Source organism: Nannobrachium achirus (genome assembly GCF_963921795.1).
Source record: "Nannobrachium achirus genome assembly, chromosome: 4".
Taxonomy (NCBI): Eukaryota; Metazoa; Chordata; class Actinopteri; order Myctophiformes; family Myctophidae; genus Nannobrachium; species Nannobrachium achirus.
This window is the reverse complement of record NC_137813.1, coordinates 19,816,879-19,835,787: the sequence shown is the minus strand read 5'-3', so window position 1 is coordinate 19,835,787 and position 18,909 is coordinate 19,816,879. Positions and strand designations below refer to the sequence as shown.

Here is an 18,909-nt window from a genome sequence, read left to right as displayed (position 1 = left end):
CCGACATTTTATTTTTATTTTTTTCCTAATGGCCGGCCTGGACCGGCCGGGAATGAACCGGCCGTTCGGGAGATATCCCGCTTTTCCCAATGGCCAGCACGTCCCTGCATCCAGCTGTATGGGGTCTACCTGTGAGAATGTTGTGCTGGTGCCACTGTGTGGGTCTGCCACTGGGGCAGGGTGCTGCTGAGCAGGCAGCCACCGGTGGTTTGTGCTCTCTCTGATAGGTTGTCCAGCATGGGGTCATTGGGGTGAGCTCCTGCGGGTTCAGGACCTCTTGCAGCGCCTGGCCCCCGCTGTAGCGTTCCCAGTTTTCCCGACTCATGTCAGCTCTCTGGAGAAAATACAGAGATGGAAGAAGAGAGGATGGCTCTTCTTGGCTGCCTCAATCAATGTGTTTTAAACAGTATTTTGAGAGGAGGCTGGTGAGAACTGGTGCTTTTTGAACCATAGTGTCTGATTCCTCTGAAAATGGAGCTACAGTGCCATCTATTGTGGATATAGAGTACTGTAGACAGCTGGGAAAGCTACAGAGCTTTCCAAAATCCAAATTCATGTGTACCCTTGTCTTTTTATTTGTGGTAACACTGTCTATGAAGCCCATGTATATAATACATGATACACATACTTATGTGTTTTGCTTATTTAACTGTATTATTATAGTTAAGCAATCAGACACAATCAATGTATTTTCCCAAATGTCTAGAATGCATTATAAGCATACTTACAATTAATAATACGTGTATAACACTATATCCTACTAATAAAGGAGCAAACTCACGCTCTAACGCTCACGCTTATCTACGTTTATCTATTCACTCGCTTCAGCAACTGATCCCAAAGTTCACATGGTATTGGCCATTAGCATTATACCAACGGTGACGGAGCCCGAATTTCATTTCTCCCAAATTAAAGCTGTTTATTAGCGTTTTCTTAACCACTTCTGTTGAACTCTGCTGTCTGTTGCCAGGGTTACTGTCCGTTCCTCCAGGCCATGGGATCTGTAGCCCCACACACACACACACACCCCTTTCTCTCACAGTTAGGAATGTTTCTCTCTCTCTCTCTCTCTCTCACACACTTTCACCGGGTGCGTTTGACATATTTTGGAGCACATATCTTCGAACGGGTAAGGTCTAGTCATTATAAATGGTAAATGGTGCATTACATTTATACAGCCTAGTCCCTTTATCTAAGGCCGCTTTACAGAGATTATGCATTACATTCACCCATTCACACACACACACCGGCGGAGGAAACAATCCAAGCCATCGTGAGCGTTTAGGGGTTCAGTGTTCAGTGTCTTGCTCAAGGACAATTCGACAGGAACTCTGGGGGAGCTCGGGATCGAACTGGAAATCTTCCGTTGCCATGCGGCCTCTACCTACCCCTGAGCCACTGCCGCTTCCAATAATCATACAATTCCAAAGTATTTTATTATAACATATAAGGTTATCATATCATAATACTTAATAATAGCTGATCAAGACTTTTTCTATTGGCCAGGATCATAGTACATGATAATACATTAGTAGTAGTATAATCACTGATATAATGGATCATAGTGTGATAGTGAAGTGATAAACGTCTTTAAAAGAGGGGAAAACATTACATCTGTGAAAGAATAACATAAAAGGTTTGTGCCTTACACCTCCAGGAATATCCTTATTTTGCTTAAATTACCAAATCACCCACTGTATTGAATTGTAATCACACTATAATTAATTATAACAGTGATTATAAGGCATTATTACATTATTATAATGCATTACAAATATGAGAATGCACTATGATCTTGACCAAAAGGATAAGTCTGTGAGACCAGCAATTATGGGGTATTATGATACTTGACCTCAAGTCATTATAAAATCCACTATGGAGATGGAGTGTGCTCACAATACAATGCTAGAACTATCTCATCACATTCTAGACATGGATCAAGGTTGCGTTGACTTACTGGGGTGATATCTTTGGGGCCGTGCACCTCTTTGGTGTGTGACTGGAACAGGCAAGGTGCACCATTACTCAGATCCAACTGGCTGAGATGCTGGGACTGGAAACTGAGATTTGGGAGGTGAAACATGAGCGGCTGTCCATTGGCCAGCCTGTCGGAATAACTCTGCAATGCATTGATAGGGAGAAGAGGATAACCAGTAAGACAATCGTAGCCAATCAGGAGGGAATATGGGAAATGGGACAGATCCATGTTGATGACATGACTTTAGAGATACTGGGTACCGCTTTGTGTGATTTTAGGCCAAAATCTGTAGGAGCAATGTCCAAAAATGTGTTTTGCAAAAATCTGCCTGATGGTGGCGCTTAGAAGAGGGCCATGTGAAAAATCTGAGGTTGTGATTTGCCATCCAAGGAGTGTGTGTGCAAAGTTCGGCATCAATAGGGGCAACGGTGGCAGAGATAAGAGTATAGGACAAAAGTGTGACTTGACGTGGCGTGATGTGACAGACAGACAAACAGACAGACAGACAGACAGACAGATTGAGGGACAGCTGGTGGAGCTTTTCATAGTAACTTGCGACCTGACGGTCGCAATGAAGGGACGGTTGAAAAAGAGAGCACCATGTAATGCCTTATTTATACTCAGATGCATGCTGGTGTCACACATCCCAAATAGCAGATCTACAGTACAAGCTCACAATGCGTATAATAAGGCCAACCTGGGTGTGCGTGGTTCTGTAGCAGTCCATGGAGCTCTGATCCCCGAGGGTCAGCGTACTCCGGTGCATTGGACGTACCGGCCTTGAAGCCTGGGGCTTGCCTTGTCCTTGCTGCCCACACTGGTCCTCTCTGGTCTGGACACTTCTGCTGCCACTGGCTACTGACCTACTGCTCATCTGGCTAGCAGGCTCCAAGGTCAAAGGTTCTCCAACAGGCAGCATGGTTGTGTCTATAGCCATGCACCTAGTCACAAACAACAAAGAAACAATATAATTCAATAGGTTTGTCAAATAAATGTAAGTCTAAAGGGCCATTCCCACCGGGCACGATCGATAACTATAAAGATAACTAGAACTATATCGTTCCAGTGTTAATTTCTTCGACTAAAACCATGACGAAAAATGTTCGTCGACTTATTTTTTCCCAGACGAAACAAAATGAAGTCGAAATAAAAGCAAAGCTATGATGACTAAAAATAAGACTAAATATATTGACAATTTCATCAACAAATCAAAACTAGTTTGAAAATAGCAGCTCTACAAGCTCACACAACATGTCACGTGTCGACACGTTCTGAGCTTGTAGATCGGCTATTTTCAGCCCCAACCCTACCCTCCCCTGCCCCTTCTTTGTATATACTGTTTGTTTAAGAATTACTGTCTTTGTTTTGTTTTGTTTTTCTTTACATATCTACTGCATAGTACTGTGTTCTATCTGTCTGTCATTCAATGTTATATGAGATACTTAAATGGTTTCCAGTGGAAATAAGCTTAGTCTTTTCATGGATCTCCTTTTAGTAGACCTTGTACCAGTGAACTGTACCGTCATGAAACTGTACCTTTTCCTATGCAAACTTCTAATAAAGTCTTCAATCAATCAATCAATGTAACCAAGTGTAAAATCACACATTACGAGCTACGACACCATCAAGTTACAAGTTGAAATAATCGACTGTAGATTTAGTCAACTAAAATCGTATTATATTTAGTTAACTAAAACTAGACTAAAACGAGATTTCACATCACACAATATGACACAATATGACTAAACCCAAAGGGAATTTTATTCAAAAGAATTTGCTGTCAAAATCAACACTGTATCATTCACCATTGTATTTTTTGTTGTCGGTGCGAACACGATTTTTAAAACTATAGCCTACTTAATAAAACCTCACTGTTGTGTTTCACGTTCACAGAATATTTACAACTTGACATTGTGTAAATAAATGATGTGTAAATATAATATAAAGCATAAAAGGGATTTAAACAAGGTGTTCATGTAAAAATGGTAGCCAGACATAATAAGCTTCAGCCTAAACCTGTTCGGTCGTGATTCATTTAATTATTTATTTTATGTGTTATTTCTTTTCGAGTGTATTCTGAGTTGTACATATTGAACAAAAGAAACAGAAGAACAGAAGGAAGACCTACACTAAACTAAACTAAAAACGAATTTAAATAAGTTGCAAGTATACCAGACAGTCAAAGCTGTAGTGTAACTACTTACCCAAGCTAAAGCCAGACATGAAAGACAGAGTGCAGTCTAATCCATTGCTGAGCACGTGTTGTTATGGTAACAAGCAAACAATCACAGTTGTACAGGATAATGTAGAATTACAAAATGTATATTGTAAGGAGCTGTCTCAGCAAAACTATAAATCAGTCACATAAAATCAGTATAATTATGTATACCATGAAATACAATACAAATGCTTAGAGATCATTAACTTTTAGGGTTTTAGACAAAAATGTGATAACAATGTACCCCCATTCGTTCCGGATGGGGACCCAAATCCATTCGGGTCCCCATCCGGAATCAATAGGGGTAAATTTACTCTAATCAAATTTGTGTCTTAGGAATGCAACAAAAACCCAAAAATATTATTGAACTCAAGTCTCCATGACATGACTAATCAATAGAAAAAAAGTCATTTTGGGGGTGATCAACTACTCCTTTAAGGTAAGAAAATCAAATGTAAAAGTTTGGGGGAAATGAATGGAATTCTATATGGAGAACATGTTGCTTTTGGAACCAGAACAGCGCAACTAGCGGACAATCATAGGAACTTTTAGTTCTGCGTTTGCTTCATTTTAAATCCAGACAACTGTACCCCTGTTTTGACTGATGCTATCTGGTTCTGTGGGTTGTATTGCCGGACACCCTGGAATATCGGCCTGTCTAATTGGACAATATAATGTCCAATCAGAGTGGAGTGACATCACAATATTTAATATAATATAAATGTCAAGAGAGAATTAATAAAGAACAGAACTTTCTAGTATTAATAAACCATTAGTTACAATCACATTATGTAATATGAATGGCAAAGAACAGGGCCTATCCACAAGTTTCCGCGGGAGTTTACTGGAGACTATCGGGACCAAACTTCCGGGTTTAACAGCAGACATACAAGCTCACGTCGCGTCGCAGATGCAACCTGTTGTGAGCTTGTAAATCGGCGTCGGAAGCTCGGTGCAGACGTCTGCGCAATGCACTATGGGGCGTTGGAAACTCGTGGATAGCAACCACCGAATACAATGGTGTGTTGCCTATAGTATAGGCAACACACTATTGTATTTGGTCTGAGAGTGATGTTATCCGGGTTGTAAGGCTGAAAAGCACAGACTTTGTAATGTCCAATGTCATGTCCAGTCATACACGATTGGTCATGCTTTGCTTCACAATATATCATTTGTTGTAAAACGTTTTCTGATCTCTGAATAGACAACGTGTCCAATTACACAAGAGCGATATCACAATAGGCAATATAAATACAAGACAGAATTCAAGACGGGAGCTTTCTATTAAACCCAAACCCAATGATGACCAGTGTGCAAATGGAGAGTATAATGTGCTTGGACCTCCTGAGAAGCGCTCTCGAGGAACCTACATGTTTGCATCAGAAGAATCTCTCTGAAGAAGCAAGTAAAACTAAAGCACTTTTTCAGGAAGACATAAAAAATGGACCAACTTGTTTATGCACAACCTGTCATCGAGCTAGAGACAGGGACCCGGATGCCATTTCCCTTTTCTGATTGGATAATACAATGGATTTGAGGATTGGTAAAGCTACACATGACATGACATCACGTATAGTAGCCTATGAATTGGTAACCACACTTGCAATATCCCAGAATTGCACCTTTCTAGTTGTTCAGGCAACATTCAGGCTTCAAGAAAGTGTCAGTGTCACATGTTCTACAAACAAGATATAATACAACTAGAAATTTGCGGCCGCTGACGCGGCCGCTCATATCTAGAAATCGCGCCCTAGCGGGCGCTCACATTTGATCATAGTCATTGAAGACACAGAACTGTTTTAAAGAAGCAGTGTCTCTGGCAATATCAGCAAAAAGACAAACGAACAGACAGACAGACAGAGGAAATGTAATAGTGTGTTGTTACTTTGCTCTCTCTCTCTCTCTCTCTCTCCTCCCCCCTCCCTCTCGCTGTGTTTTCTGAAGGAGGTGTAATTGGAGTGTCTCTCTCTCTCTCTCTCTTGCGCTGTTTGTTAACCCCCCCCCCCCCCCCTCCTCCCTGTCTGTCTCTCTCTCTCTCTCTCTCTCTCTCTCTGTACACGCGCGCAGAGGATGTGCCTGGGGGAGTGTTGGAATGTTGCTGCAGGCCCCATAGCCTGGGGGGGATGTTTGTTAACGCCCCCCCCCCCCTCCCTGTCTCTCTCTCTCTCTCTCTCTCTCTGTACACGCGCGCAGAGGATGTGCCTGGGGGAGTGTTGGAATGTTGCTGCAGGCCCCATAGCCTGGGGGGATGGGTGAACGAGCCAATGAAGGGCGGTCACCATGGCGACGGCTCGCGAATCAGCGGACGGCATAGGGTTATGGGCGGTATTAGAGTTCTACCGACATACATCTGATCTAGCTATACATCTGATCTAGCTAGAGTTGAAGTCGATGTGAAGTGGGCGTGAATGGGCTTGGAAGTGGGATGCGGCTCTAGGAGGAATGTAATAATAGATAGATAGATGGCCAATGGGTAATACAAGTAAAAACCTAGCAGCAGCAATAATAGAGCAATAAAGTGGAGTGTATCAAGTATGTAAAGTGAGTAAGGAATGTAAAATACTGTTATGCCAAAACAAAAATATCATTTTTGTGGGAACGCCTACTGAGTGTCAAAAAATGACTTTCTGGCCTTGACAGCCCAGACATCCAAACAGAAAAGTCCTACTGTATCTGATTGCATTAAACAACATTAAACTCACTTTGCCACTCGATGTGCCATTCACTTCATGCATTCGCACAACCTCTATAGGAACCAGAATAGAATGTGTGGAAGTCTAACATCTTAAACACTAGACCAAAGGGACATCCCTATGGATCAGAGGAGATACTAGACTTTTGAGGCCATCAGGCTGAGGCAGTGAGTCACTTTGCTACACTCACCCCCCTTTTGACCTCCTCCCATGGGGAAACCCGATCCGGATCACGGCACCATTGTAACGCCGGGATTCTAACCCAGGTCTCCCACGTGGAAGTCTAACATCTTAACCACTAGATAGACTATACTGTACCACATGAATATGTCCAGAGGTATAAAAAAAATGTTATTATAGTTGAAGATTAAACTTGACCTGGCAGTCATTGTTCAGGGCTTTGATAGCCTGAGGTAAAAAAAAAGCGCTCCTTGTGGCTCTGTTGAGACTTGACATCACAGGCGTTTGCATAACCTTAGCAGCACAAACAGTCCATTGCTGGAAGGGTGAGATTATGTAATTCCTTTAGCCAACTGAAATACTGCAGTCCTGCAGGAAAGGGGGGTCCCCATGCATGCATGGTATGTTTGGCTGAGTGCACCATCCTCTGCAAGCGTTCATTGTTGGCGATAGCCCGTCAAAATCTGAATAGCTGAGCAGTAGGAGTCCAGGACCTTCCGTGAGGTATTTGAAACTGCTGACCCCTCCACTGGTGTCTACACTGGGTGGGTGGGGGGACGAAAATGTGTTGAAAAATAAAATCGGTGGATGGTTAGTGTAGCGACCTAATGGTCTTAACGTCTCCTGTTTGATTCAAGCTGTTTAACATGTCTTAAACTCTCTGTCCTCAGTTTCCTCTAGCTAAACTCTCCTGTGTCCAAATAAAGAAAAACTACTGTGGACATCTGGGTGGTGATGAGGTAAAGCAGTCACAAACCACTAGAGTTCCAACTGGAAAAGTGTAGTTCGGTAGAGTGCAATTGAATGGGATTTCTGGTCCTTGATTGGTGGTTGAAATTGCATAGAACAGTGACCACTTGAAGCAGACTTAAGTAGGTCACCAATTTGTCATAACTAGCAAAACAGCAACCTTAACTGACTACTTAGGTCTGGAGTCACAGACCTGAGTAGATAACCTATTTCAGTGAAACTAGCAACCAATACAACACTGGAAATTGGTTGCATACGTGTAACAGAGTAGGCCTAGACACTATGAACTAACAACTTCAATTGAGACTAAATTGGATAACAGAAAACCAACAAAAACCCCAACAAAAACCCGTAAAAATACTAGGCTATCACATCTTCATGTTGATTGCAACCTTCTGGCTCCCATGTGGTCCTCAGACTTCATGTAGCCTGTGATTTCAGTCACATACAGTATGAATCAAAATCTGAACAAGGTTTAGCTCGATCCGGCCCGCTGACTTCTATATTATAAAATTAAAGTAAAATATTTAAAAAAACGTGTGAAAAACAGTCATTCTTTGGTCTTCGTAGCATGTGCACTAGATGGCTTATGCTGATTGGACCAGCAGTTTCAGATTATTTCTGGACAGACACACACACAGACCAGTAGATGGCAAGCCTCCGTAAAAAAACACTGGTCTTGGTCATCTTCATGCAGTTTTCATCCATAGTACCTAGCCTAAAATCAGCTAAAATGCTGCAATCAAAGAAGCATTCAAACCATGCTGCTTTCTTTGCAGCATTGACGATAACAATGGCAGCCGATTCTTTCGATTTCCTTTTCCCCATTGACTCTTCTCATATGTCTTGCCTGAGGCTCCAGCAGTGTCTGCATTGGATTCTGATGCATATTTCAGTTCCATGGCTGCAGCCTTAATGCCTGGTCTCCGCCGAGCGGTATCTGGGACTGGCCTCTCTATATCTGTCTTTTACTGTCTTTCTGATAAGGCGCTCCTCAAGATTTTTCCTCTCCTTGGCCCAAATACGCTCTTGCTCTCTCCATTCTCTCTTGTGGCCATCGAGCTGTTTGTGGAGGTCATGAATCTGGTATAGTAGGTTTTTGTTCTGGTATTGGAGGTCTTTGATCTCAGTGAACTGCTCCACTCTCTGTCTCAAGAAGTTTTCAATCATGTTCATCTGCTCTCTCAAGTCTTTCTCTCCTTCAGACGTCACAGCCTTAGCCCTCGGTAGATAGAGGAGACTCTGTCTGAAGCCGTCATTTTTGAATCTCATTTGTGGCTTTATCTTTTCCTCCATGTCTATAATCTTATGCTGTGCAGACTGGAGCTTTCCGTTCAAAGCCTCCTTTTCTTCAAGAAGTTTGTTCATCTTTTTTCTGTCCTCTTCCACGGTCTCCTCCAGTCTCCGGGTCCACACCTGCTCTAGCAAATCCATCTTCTCTTTCCAGGCATTCTCTCTCTCGTTCATAAACTTCTCCACGCATTCTGCCTCATGGAAGATTCTTTCTCGCAGTGCAGTGTGTGCCTCTGCTTTATATCCTTTCTCTTCCAGCAGCCGTTCTGTAAGGAAATTCACTTCATTCATATAATTACGGACCTTGGCCTTTAACCTCTCAATCTCCTGCTTGTTCATGTTCATCGTGGGTTCCATTTGCTGGAGATATAAGGAGGTATGGTGATCCTTGTGGCTGAGTTTGTTGTTCTCCACTCTCAGGCTGGCCTTCTCAGCCTCTAATTGCGTTACTGTCAGAAAGACCTGTCTCAGACCTGTGCTTAACTGCTCCATGTCTGTGAACTTCTGCTGGTCAACGACCTGCTTGAGCCTGGAGACTAACTCTTCCTCTGTCTCTGGTCCTTCGCGAATATCGCGTCCTTCGCTGTCCTTCGCTTTCCTGCTAAAGACACCCCTTCTATTTCTGTTGCTGAGGCGCTCCTCCAAAGCATACCTCTCTTTGGCCCAAAGAATTTCTTTGTTGGTCCAAATAGCCACTTGGTCTTTCCATTCTCTGTTGATGCGTTTCAGCTTGAGTTGGAGGTCACTATTCTGGAATTGGAGATCTTTCACTTGATCCTCCAATAACTCTCGTCTGCTACCTTCTTCATACATGGTTTAGTTGACCTTGTACCAGTAGAAACTTCTAATAAAGTCTTCAATCAATCAATCAAAATTCAAATTTTCTTAACTCCAGTGGGCTAACACAGGTTTATATAGGCACATTTGTACGTCATAGCTGCGTGTCATAGCTGCCCACTGATTGGACAGTATTTTGACATTATCACGGTTGCTATTGTAAGAAGGATGAGGGAGGTACGTACCAGTATGTTGTTAGAATGTTAATGATGTATAAGTAAATCCACAGGGCTGGGCAACATTGGCACTATACTAGAACAAATAGAATCACTCATATAGGAATAGCAATCTAAAATACTGGTTCTTTATGTTGGGTTTGGAGACCACCAAAGGTCCCTGAACAAATGGAACCAAAATGTGTTTTCTTTATTTGATGGGCCCCCCAGTTTAATATACAGTACGGTACATTAGGCCACAGACCCCCATTTGACCCTGATCTACATTACACTGTAAATCCACAATGTTAATTTAACTCAAAGTGTGTTCAAATGGAAACCTCACAAGTCCATTTGTATACTCTCCGAGTTACAGATCCGTAAGGGTCCGTTTTGGCCACTGGTGGTCCCCCAGATCCAAAGGAACGTATAATCTAATAATGCATCCTTCTTACCAACAACTATTTCCCACAATAATGTTTTAATTCCTGTTTTATTTTGTAGAGTAATTTGTCTTTAGTTCTTATACCTGTCTTGTCGTTTCAGTTCTCTCATGCTTTATGCTTTATGCTTTATGATTATATTCTCATTGCATTTAGTAGCCCTGCATGTCTAAGTCCAACACAATGCAGAAGTTCCAGCTAAAGATAATTCTAACCATGCAAGCGATGACTCACCCAGCCATGCTGCAGGCAGTGACCATGATGATATAGCATCAGAATTTCCCATCAATGACCACTTTGACAAGTTGTAACAAACCCTGCTGATGGTAGTGAACTGTCAAAAGGATCTGAATGTACACAGATCCAAAAGGACCTGTTGAAGATGGAATATCAACATAATGTGCTGCTGGAGCAAGACAACATAAGCTGCTTGGAAAAAGCATTCTCCAGCGTTAAGAAAACAATGGAATCTTTGTATCCATTCTTTCATCCTCAGTAAGTGCAACAACTTTAAGGTCAGAGTTGGTGACCATGTAGGTATGTGATCACAGTATAAAGAGGTAACCTATTTGGGTTGTATTTTGGATAACAAACGTTCTGATGAAAAAAATTGCAAAAGCGATTATGAAAGTCAACCAAATATCAAGATTATTGGGCAGGATCAGAGGATCAGTGCCCGGTCACACTTCTACAAACCTCTAACTTCTAGAGTGAGCCTTTGGGCATAACACCAGAAGGAGATCAACTGACCTCGTTTCCCCAGAAATTCAGCTCAAACTAGGGGGGAATAATGTGGAACTACCAAAACCTTGATTGACTCCCTACCCCAACTCAAAACTAAACTAAAAGATGGCTGACCTCAAAATACCCCTCTCTTCTTTGTAAATCATACCTGTTGATGCTAGATACAGACTGACAGGAAATTCACAATACTGAGAAAGGGATTAAAATATTGAATTTAAATATTTCAGACAGCGCAAGGTGACTGAGCATATTGGCCAACTGACCACCGGCCAACAAAACAGTGGAGGTTAACAACTACTGTACAAAGACTACAGTACAAAATTGATGAACTGACATTAATTCAACTGAGACTAAATGGAAAATAACAAAAACTCCAACAAAAGCAAACAAAAAAACAATAGACTAGGTCAGCTTCATGCAGATTGCAAAATCTTACTTGCGCAATCATAGACATGGACATCCGGTACGATTGCCACCTGTCAACTGCTGCACCTGCAATCTGCTGTTGTGATTTACAGCTTATACGGTACATTTCAGGAAATATGTGTGTATCTTTTCTGTCTGTCTGTCTGTCTGTCTGTCTGGCTGCGACTCTAGCAGGATGTCCACGTCCATGGTGGAGGATTTAAGCCAGAAGGTTGCAATCTGCAACATTCTGCAACCAATCTGAAACCTTCTCTGCCTCTGTCTAGGGTTTATTTATGTATCTGTTTATCTCTCAGGGCCCGTGTATATTAATAAACATTACTGTAAAAAAATACCAGACGTAGCTCATATCTGAAGTTCCTGGCCAGGTAGGAATCAGGCAGCCTAAAATCTGCCAACACCTATAAGAAATCCAAAAGTCCAAACACAGCAAGCAACTCAACACAAATAGCAATTGGTAAATTATTTCTTTCCAAGTACTTTCCATCTCAAATTATATTTCCAGAAGGTAGTAATCAGCTCCTCCTTTGGCTCGCACAAGGGTGCATGTCTGCTTCTAATTCCAATTCCAATTCCAGAGACATGATTCTTGCCTCAATGCCCTTATCTCCTAATGCGTTCCCTGGTATTGGAGATCTTCATTCTGGTATTTGAGGTCTTTAATCTCCATGAACTGCTCCATTCTCTATATCATGTTCATCTGCTCTCTCCAGTATTCTCTCTTCCTCAGAATACATCCCTCTTGTGATTGGAAGAGTGTCTCTTTCTTCTTTTTTGTCTTCATCCTTTTCTTCATGTCTGTGAGCTTTTCACCCAAATCCTTCTTTCTTCAACTCCTATGTCCTTTTCCACTGCTCTAGTCTCTTATTACTAATATGTAGGAGGTCAGGCTTTCTCTCGGACACGAACCGCTCTGTGTTTTCTGACTCAAGGCAGATTATCTCTCAGGATGGTGTTTATCTGCATGTCTTCTCTTTCTGCAGCCTTTCTTGGAAGAAAAGCAGGCTCTTTTGGGTTTGGGTTCAAGTGCCTGGGGGAGTTGATGCGATCCTTGTTGGTAAGTTTGGCGCCTCTTCCCTCTGAGCATTCTTCTCAGCATCTACCTGCGCTGCTATCAGACAGACCTTGTCTCAGATCTATGCCGTTGAGCTTAGGTCTGAGACATATAGGTATTTGTTGGTCTCTTGCTCTCTCCAGTCTCTTGCTTTCTCATGCTAGGGATTATTCATTCCTTTGTTTATTTCTGTAAAATATGCTGGATTTGGCCTGATGGCTAGTTTTCATCTGATATCCCGGGCAGGTGTAAAGCTGGCAGCCAAAAAACAGCCAAAATCTTAAAATACTCCAAACAACAAACCGAGCAAACCAACACAAACAGCAATGGCAGTAGATTCTTTCCATCTCGCCAACCATGCTTTCCCGACACAACTCTTCACCTTCTCCCATAACGCCAACTTCTGACTTTCCTCCTGCATGGCCTAACAAACTAAACTACACTTTACAGTGCGGACAGAATTTATATCCCCAAACTCAATGTGTACACGTCACAACTGCATGTTGACTATTTATTAGTGCGGTTGCTGTAAGCAACACATTATAGTTCTAGCCCAGCTTACTTAATGTTCTGGATAACACTTAGCCAATCAGGACGCAGCATTAATGTTCTGGATAACACTTAGCCAATCAGGAAGCAACATTCTCGGTGCTAGCTTGAGGATTGGTCGAGCTTCACATGACTGATAGCTTGCTGCAGAATATAGTCATGGCAACCACACTTGCAATTTCCAATTGCATCTTTCTAGTTTATATTTTTATGACGTCAGAATTAGTACTTGTCAGTCTTTATTCATCCATCTTCCCCATCCTAGATAAACGTTTTTTGTTTTGTTGGCACGCACTTGGACCATAATTATGTCAAATTGACCGGCTTCATCGGGAATCAATTCCTTGCATTTTGCTGTTACATAGTTTAATTTATATAAATCTATGTGTGAATTAATTGCACCATTTTGACTTTAATTGTGGGCTCGCTGAAAGCGAGCACACGTATGTTATCTTCATTATTTGTCTATCAGTCAAGTTCTCCTCAAAATGACGTAATCTATCAGTCAAGTTCTCCTCAAAATGACGTAAGACACTGCTTTTGTACCGACAGTACAAAGGCAGGGCCTTTGAGGTGCAGCCAAAGAGTAGATCTTTGTGCCCATACATACATGGTGTTACATGCGAGCCCACACTGTTTCGTAGGAACAGTATTTCTAGTTTAAAATTAAACCTTTTCCAAATATGGAGATAACTATATAGATGTATTGTATGACATCATAGACCACATGAGACTGACACAATATGTCCATATATGGGCATTCCAAGATATGGGCTTAATATTGATGACATCAGGGATCTCCATTATGGGCATAAAAGGGACAAGAAGGACGGATTGATTAGCACCGCTCAAATAGGGACACGGATTGACAGATTCAGAGATATTTGCAAGTCCGACTCATGTCACGGCAACCACACTTGCAAGTTCCACTTGCATCTTTCTAGTTATAATAATTATAATAATTGTAAGACGGAATTCAGTTCCCAGTGGATTCCACAAGGCCACTAAACTGCTCCACAAGGCCCCAAGCGCGAGCTACTATATGAGGTTTTGCACATAGTCGGGGGATATCTTAAAAAGTCCTGGAATAAATTCCTTACCAAAAACTTTATTCACCAATTTGTTTGTAAAGGTCTCTAGTAACACATTTCACAAAGACTGAAATTCAGTTTCCCTAGGAGAATCCGTTACAGCTGATGAAAGTTGGGGTCCCATTAACTTAACTATACAGGAAAAAACACACCAAAATAAATATGCTTTAAGTAGCATGTGATTGTGAGGGCTCAAACTAGGGTTTTTTCATGATTCTGAATCCATTGCAAGCATTTGTTTTGCACGAAAAACATTCCTTGGGGTAAAGGCGGCTCGCACAAAACTGCATGTGAAAAGTGATGACTCATCACTAACCCATAGTTTTGTCGGGCCGTTTTTTGGCCAAGAAATGTTTTTTTGTGAAAAACAAATGCTTGCAATGGATTCAGAATCATGAAGAACCCCTAGTTTGACCCCTCACATGCTACTTAAAGCATATTTATTTTGTTGTGTTTTTTCCTGTATAGTTAATTTAATGGGACCCCAGCTTTCATCAGCTGTCAAGGATTCTCCTAGGGAAGAGATGTGTTACTAGACACCTTTACAAACACATTGGTGAATAATTATTTTGGTAAGGAATTTATTTCAGGATATGACACTATTTCTGAAGATATCCCCCGACTGATAGAAAGTGTCTTTGAAGCGGGTGGTCGAGGCACGGATTGATCTGGTATGGAGAAGGGCTTTCATCGCTTAAAAACGTACAAATTTGAAACACAGAGATACCGGTACACGGTTTCTCCCTTGTACCGTACCACTCATACAAGAGACCAGGAGAAGCAGGTTTTGAGAGGATTTAATGTGTTGACAGGTCATCATCTGTATTTGAATGCTTGAAGGTGAGCAGACCCTCGTCCTCAGAGGTTGGGGTTGAGGATCTTCCCCATGAACAGGATGTTATCAGAGTCGGCGATGAGGACCATGAAGGGCCGGTTGAACGTGATCTCGGGGACGATGCGGAGAGAAATCGCTACGATGCCCACGCCCGTGGCTCCGGTGGCGGTGGCTCCGCTCTCGTCGATGTCCAGTGTGGATTGATGGACCACCTGAAGATGAACCCAGCAGGGAGGATTAGAAGATCAGTGATCATCACACTTCTTCATTTGGAGGACAGTTTACAGTTTACAGTTTAGGCATTTAGCAGACGCTTTTAATCCATTTACAATAAGCAGATAATCACAATAATAAGCAAGATAATATGTCAGTACATTAACAATACAACAAATCCATAAGAATATCAATCTATTTAAAAAAGAAACATAAAAATGCTAACTAGCTTCATGTATGGTCATTGAGTGTTACAGTAGTGCTATGGGTTTAGGTGGAGTCTGAAGAATAGGTGAGTCTTCAGTCCACGGTGGAAGCTAGGGAGTGAGTCTGTAGTTCTAATGGAAGCTAGGGAGTGAGTCTGTAGTTCTAAGTGCGACAGGGAGTTTATTCCACAGTTTGGGGGCCAGGAGGGCAAATTGTCTAGGACGAGTGGAGGACCCCCAGGTTCTTGGTATGCATGATCTAGACCACGGACCCCCATAACTATCATTTAGCTTGGGACCCCTGGAAACCCCTCAAGAACAGAGTTTGAGAACCACTGGATTAGATAAGATATTCTTTAATGATACGCATGGGGAAATGCAGGGGACATAGCATATTTAGCTATTTATTTATAGCTAACTTCTAGACCAATCTTACCTTTGGGGTCCCTGGCACAAAACCTTTTCAAATGGGGGTCCAGTTCACAGCCAAATACATCATCAATTTGGGGGTCCCTGACATGAAGATGTTTGAGAATCAGTGCTGTAGTGCAGTGCACATCCCAGTGGTCCATGTGTGAATGTGTCAGAGTGAAACATGAGTCAGTAATCCAAGAATAGAACACAACATATGAGGGTCAGGCTTGGTTGAGGAGCCTGATATGATACTGTATACTGATATGTGTACGTATTTTGGTAAAGCAAAGCCCTGCTTCATCAAACAAGACTGTCGCACAAAACTAGTGAAAACAGCTGATCTACAAGCACACAACGCCTCGCAACGCGAGGTGTACATTTTATAGATGATAAATACAAAACTAACGGTTTTGGACATACAAGGTTTCAACGATATGCTATAAATATAAGGTGCTGGGAGTGAAAATTATAATGTAGGGGTGCCTCGGATTAAAAGAATATTCATGTGCCCAGAGACAAAAATGTTTGGGAACCCCTGAAATAGACAGTCAGACCCTCATCCTCTGTGACGGCTCTTACCTCTGACACGGCCACGTTCTCTGCAATGCCACTGAGATCGGCGGCAGCACCAAACATGTCCGTTATCCCCATCTGACCCAGCACATCTTTCAGGTTCATCTCGGTCTTGATGGAAAACTTGGGAACAAATACATTGTACTCCCTGAAAGGGAAATACTAACTTTAAAATGTGAAAGTAATGTAAAAGTCATAACTTGGCACAGAAAGTAATATTATAACATACAGTACCATACCAAAGTGCCATTGGTAACCTTGAACAATGTTACAGTATATAGTGCAATATAGTGTTATATTATTAATTAGCTTCAATTTAAAGTAACATGTAATGTACAAAGTTTCTTATTAACTTAAAAAAAACACAACCGCTTAACCTGACGTTCCTATTTTGCGCATGTCACGTTTTCTTGACAAAATAGCCACTAATCTACAAGTTCACAACACACGCTAGGGGTGGGCGATATGGTGATAAATATCGTTGAGAGAGACGATACAATGTTTCCACGATATGACTTTTCAGAGATAACGTGTATATATATATATCGTGATATAATGAGGGAGCATTATAAAAAATCCTGTTGAATTGTTAATACAGAGATTCATTTAAACCTGCATTTTGGTCTAAATCAGTAGTTCTCAAACTTTAAAATGTCAAGGTCTCCCTTTAACTCTAAAATTTAGACCTCCCTAAAGGAACCCATAGAGTCCCTGGACCCCACTTTGAGGACCACTGGTCTAAATGATCTGTTACTCCTTTTTCTTTTAGTTTTTGTTACCTTGTAAGTGGTTGTACTGTTAAGTAACTATACAATTACCATAAAAACCAACATGAAAAAGAATCGTGATAATATTGTGTATCGTGATACAGCTTGGGAAAATATTGTTGCGACCGTCAGGTCGCATTTACTACCAAAACCTCCACCGGCTGTCCGGCTGTCTGTCAGTCAGTCAGTCTGTCAGTCTGTCCGTCGTGTCACACTTTTCCCCAACTCATATCTCCGCCACCGTTGCCCCAATCCATGCCAAACTTTGCACACACACTCCTTGCCTGCCAATCCACAACCTCCACCCCACCAGGGACCCCCGGAGCTCCAGGGACCCCCAGGGGGTCTTCTGCCACCACCAAAAAGTGCAAAAATGACCAAATGACCACCCAAACGGGGCTGTTCACGTGGAATTCCCAGGGACCACCGACTCCTGGTGCTCCATGGAGGACCCCCGCCACTGCAGCGCACATAAAATGCTGTAACTTGGGCTAGGAGCGACCGGGAGAGCCGGGGCCGGTACCCACGCGTCCGCCTCGGCGGCGCCAAGAGAGCCGTCAACATGAATCTGTCCCATATAGCGCCACCATCAGGCCCATTTTTTCAAACACATCTTTGGACACTGCTCCTACACATTTTGCCCTAAAATCACGCAAATCGGTACACAGTATGTCTACACTCATGTCATCAACATGGATCTGTCCCATATAGCGCCACCATCAGGCCGATTTTTTCAAAAACATTTTTGGACACTGCTCCTACAGATTATGCCCTAAAATCATGCAAATCGGTACACAGTATGTCTACACTCATGTCATCAACATGGATCTGTCCCATATAGCGCCACCATCTGGCCAATTTTTTCAAAGACATTTTTGGACACTGCTCCTACACATTTTGCCCTAAAATCACGCTGCGACCTGACGGTCGCTTATCTCCCGATTAGGGAGTCTTACTGGTGATATTGTATTTTTCCATATCGCCCACCCCTACAACACGCCACGACATGAGCTTGCAGATAGGCAATTTTCGAAAACCTTCTTTGCAACAATGTCATCATCTCAAACCTTTTCTTCATCCACTTGAGCCACTTGGCGACGTGCATGGGGCAGATGTGCTCCTCCAGCTCGGTCAGACCTGCGTCAGGGAGCATCAGCAGCATGGAGTAGGAGTTGTTGAAGGGCAGACGGAGGATAGTGGTGGAGATCGTCTGGTCAATGTAGACGTCGAAATCGGCCTCCACGTTCATCATCTGGACTGGAACCTGCAACAACCAGGGCCGTCACAATGGGGGGGGGGGACAGCAAATTTTGATTTAGTTTTAGTTATAGTCTTTTGAATAAAATGTCATTTAGTTTTAGTCATAATTTAGTCACCTGTGAAGTTTTAGTCAAATTTTAGTCGACTAAATATCATAGGATTTTAGGCGACTAAATCTACTGTTGATTTAGTCAACTAGCATGGTAATGACAGATTTTACACTTGGTTGT

The 18,909-nt window shown here is 42.2% G+C and overlaps 1 protein-coding gene across 2 annotated transcripts in view; it reads right to left on the bottom strand.

The window, feature by feature from the left end:
- Positions 1-18,909, bottom strand: part of LOC308284337 (alpha-1-antitrypsin-like protein GS55-MS) — a 30,765-nt gene that overhangs the window by 2,996 nt on the left and 8,860 nt on the right. Inside the window, exons 5-8 of one of the 2 annotated variants that reach the window (XM_080724922.1) lie at positions 18,487-18,683; positions 2,676-2,919; positions 1,958-2,119; positions 130-334 (exon numbers count right to left, since the gene is read on the bottom strand). In XM_080724922.1, coding sequence (XP_080581048.1) covers positions 130-334; positions 1,958-2,119; positions 2,676-2,919; positions 18,487-18,683 — 808 coding nt within the window. Of the gene's footprint in view, positions 1-129; positions 335-1,957; positions 2,120-2,675; positions 2,920-15,192; positions 15,459-16,658; positions 16,801-18,486; positions 18,684-18,909 lie in introns of those variants that run through there. The other variant, XM_080724923.1, reaches the window with a different exon arrangement.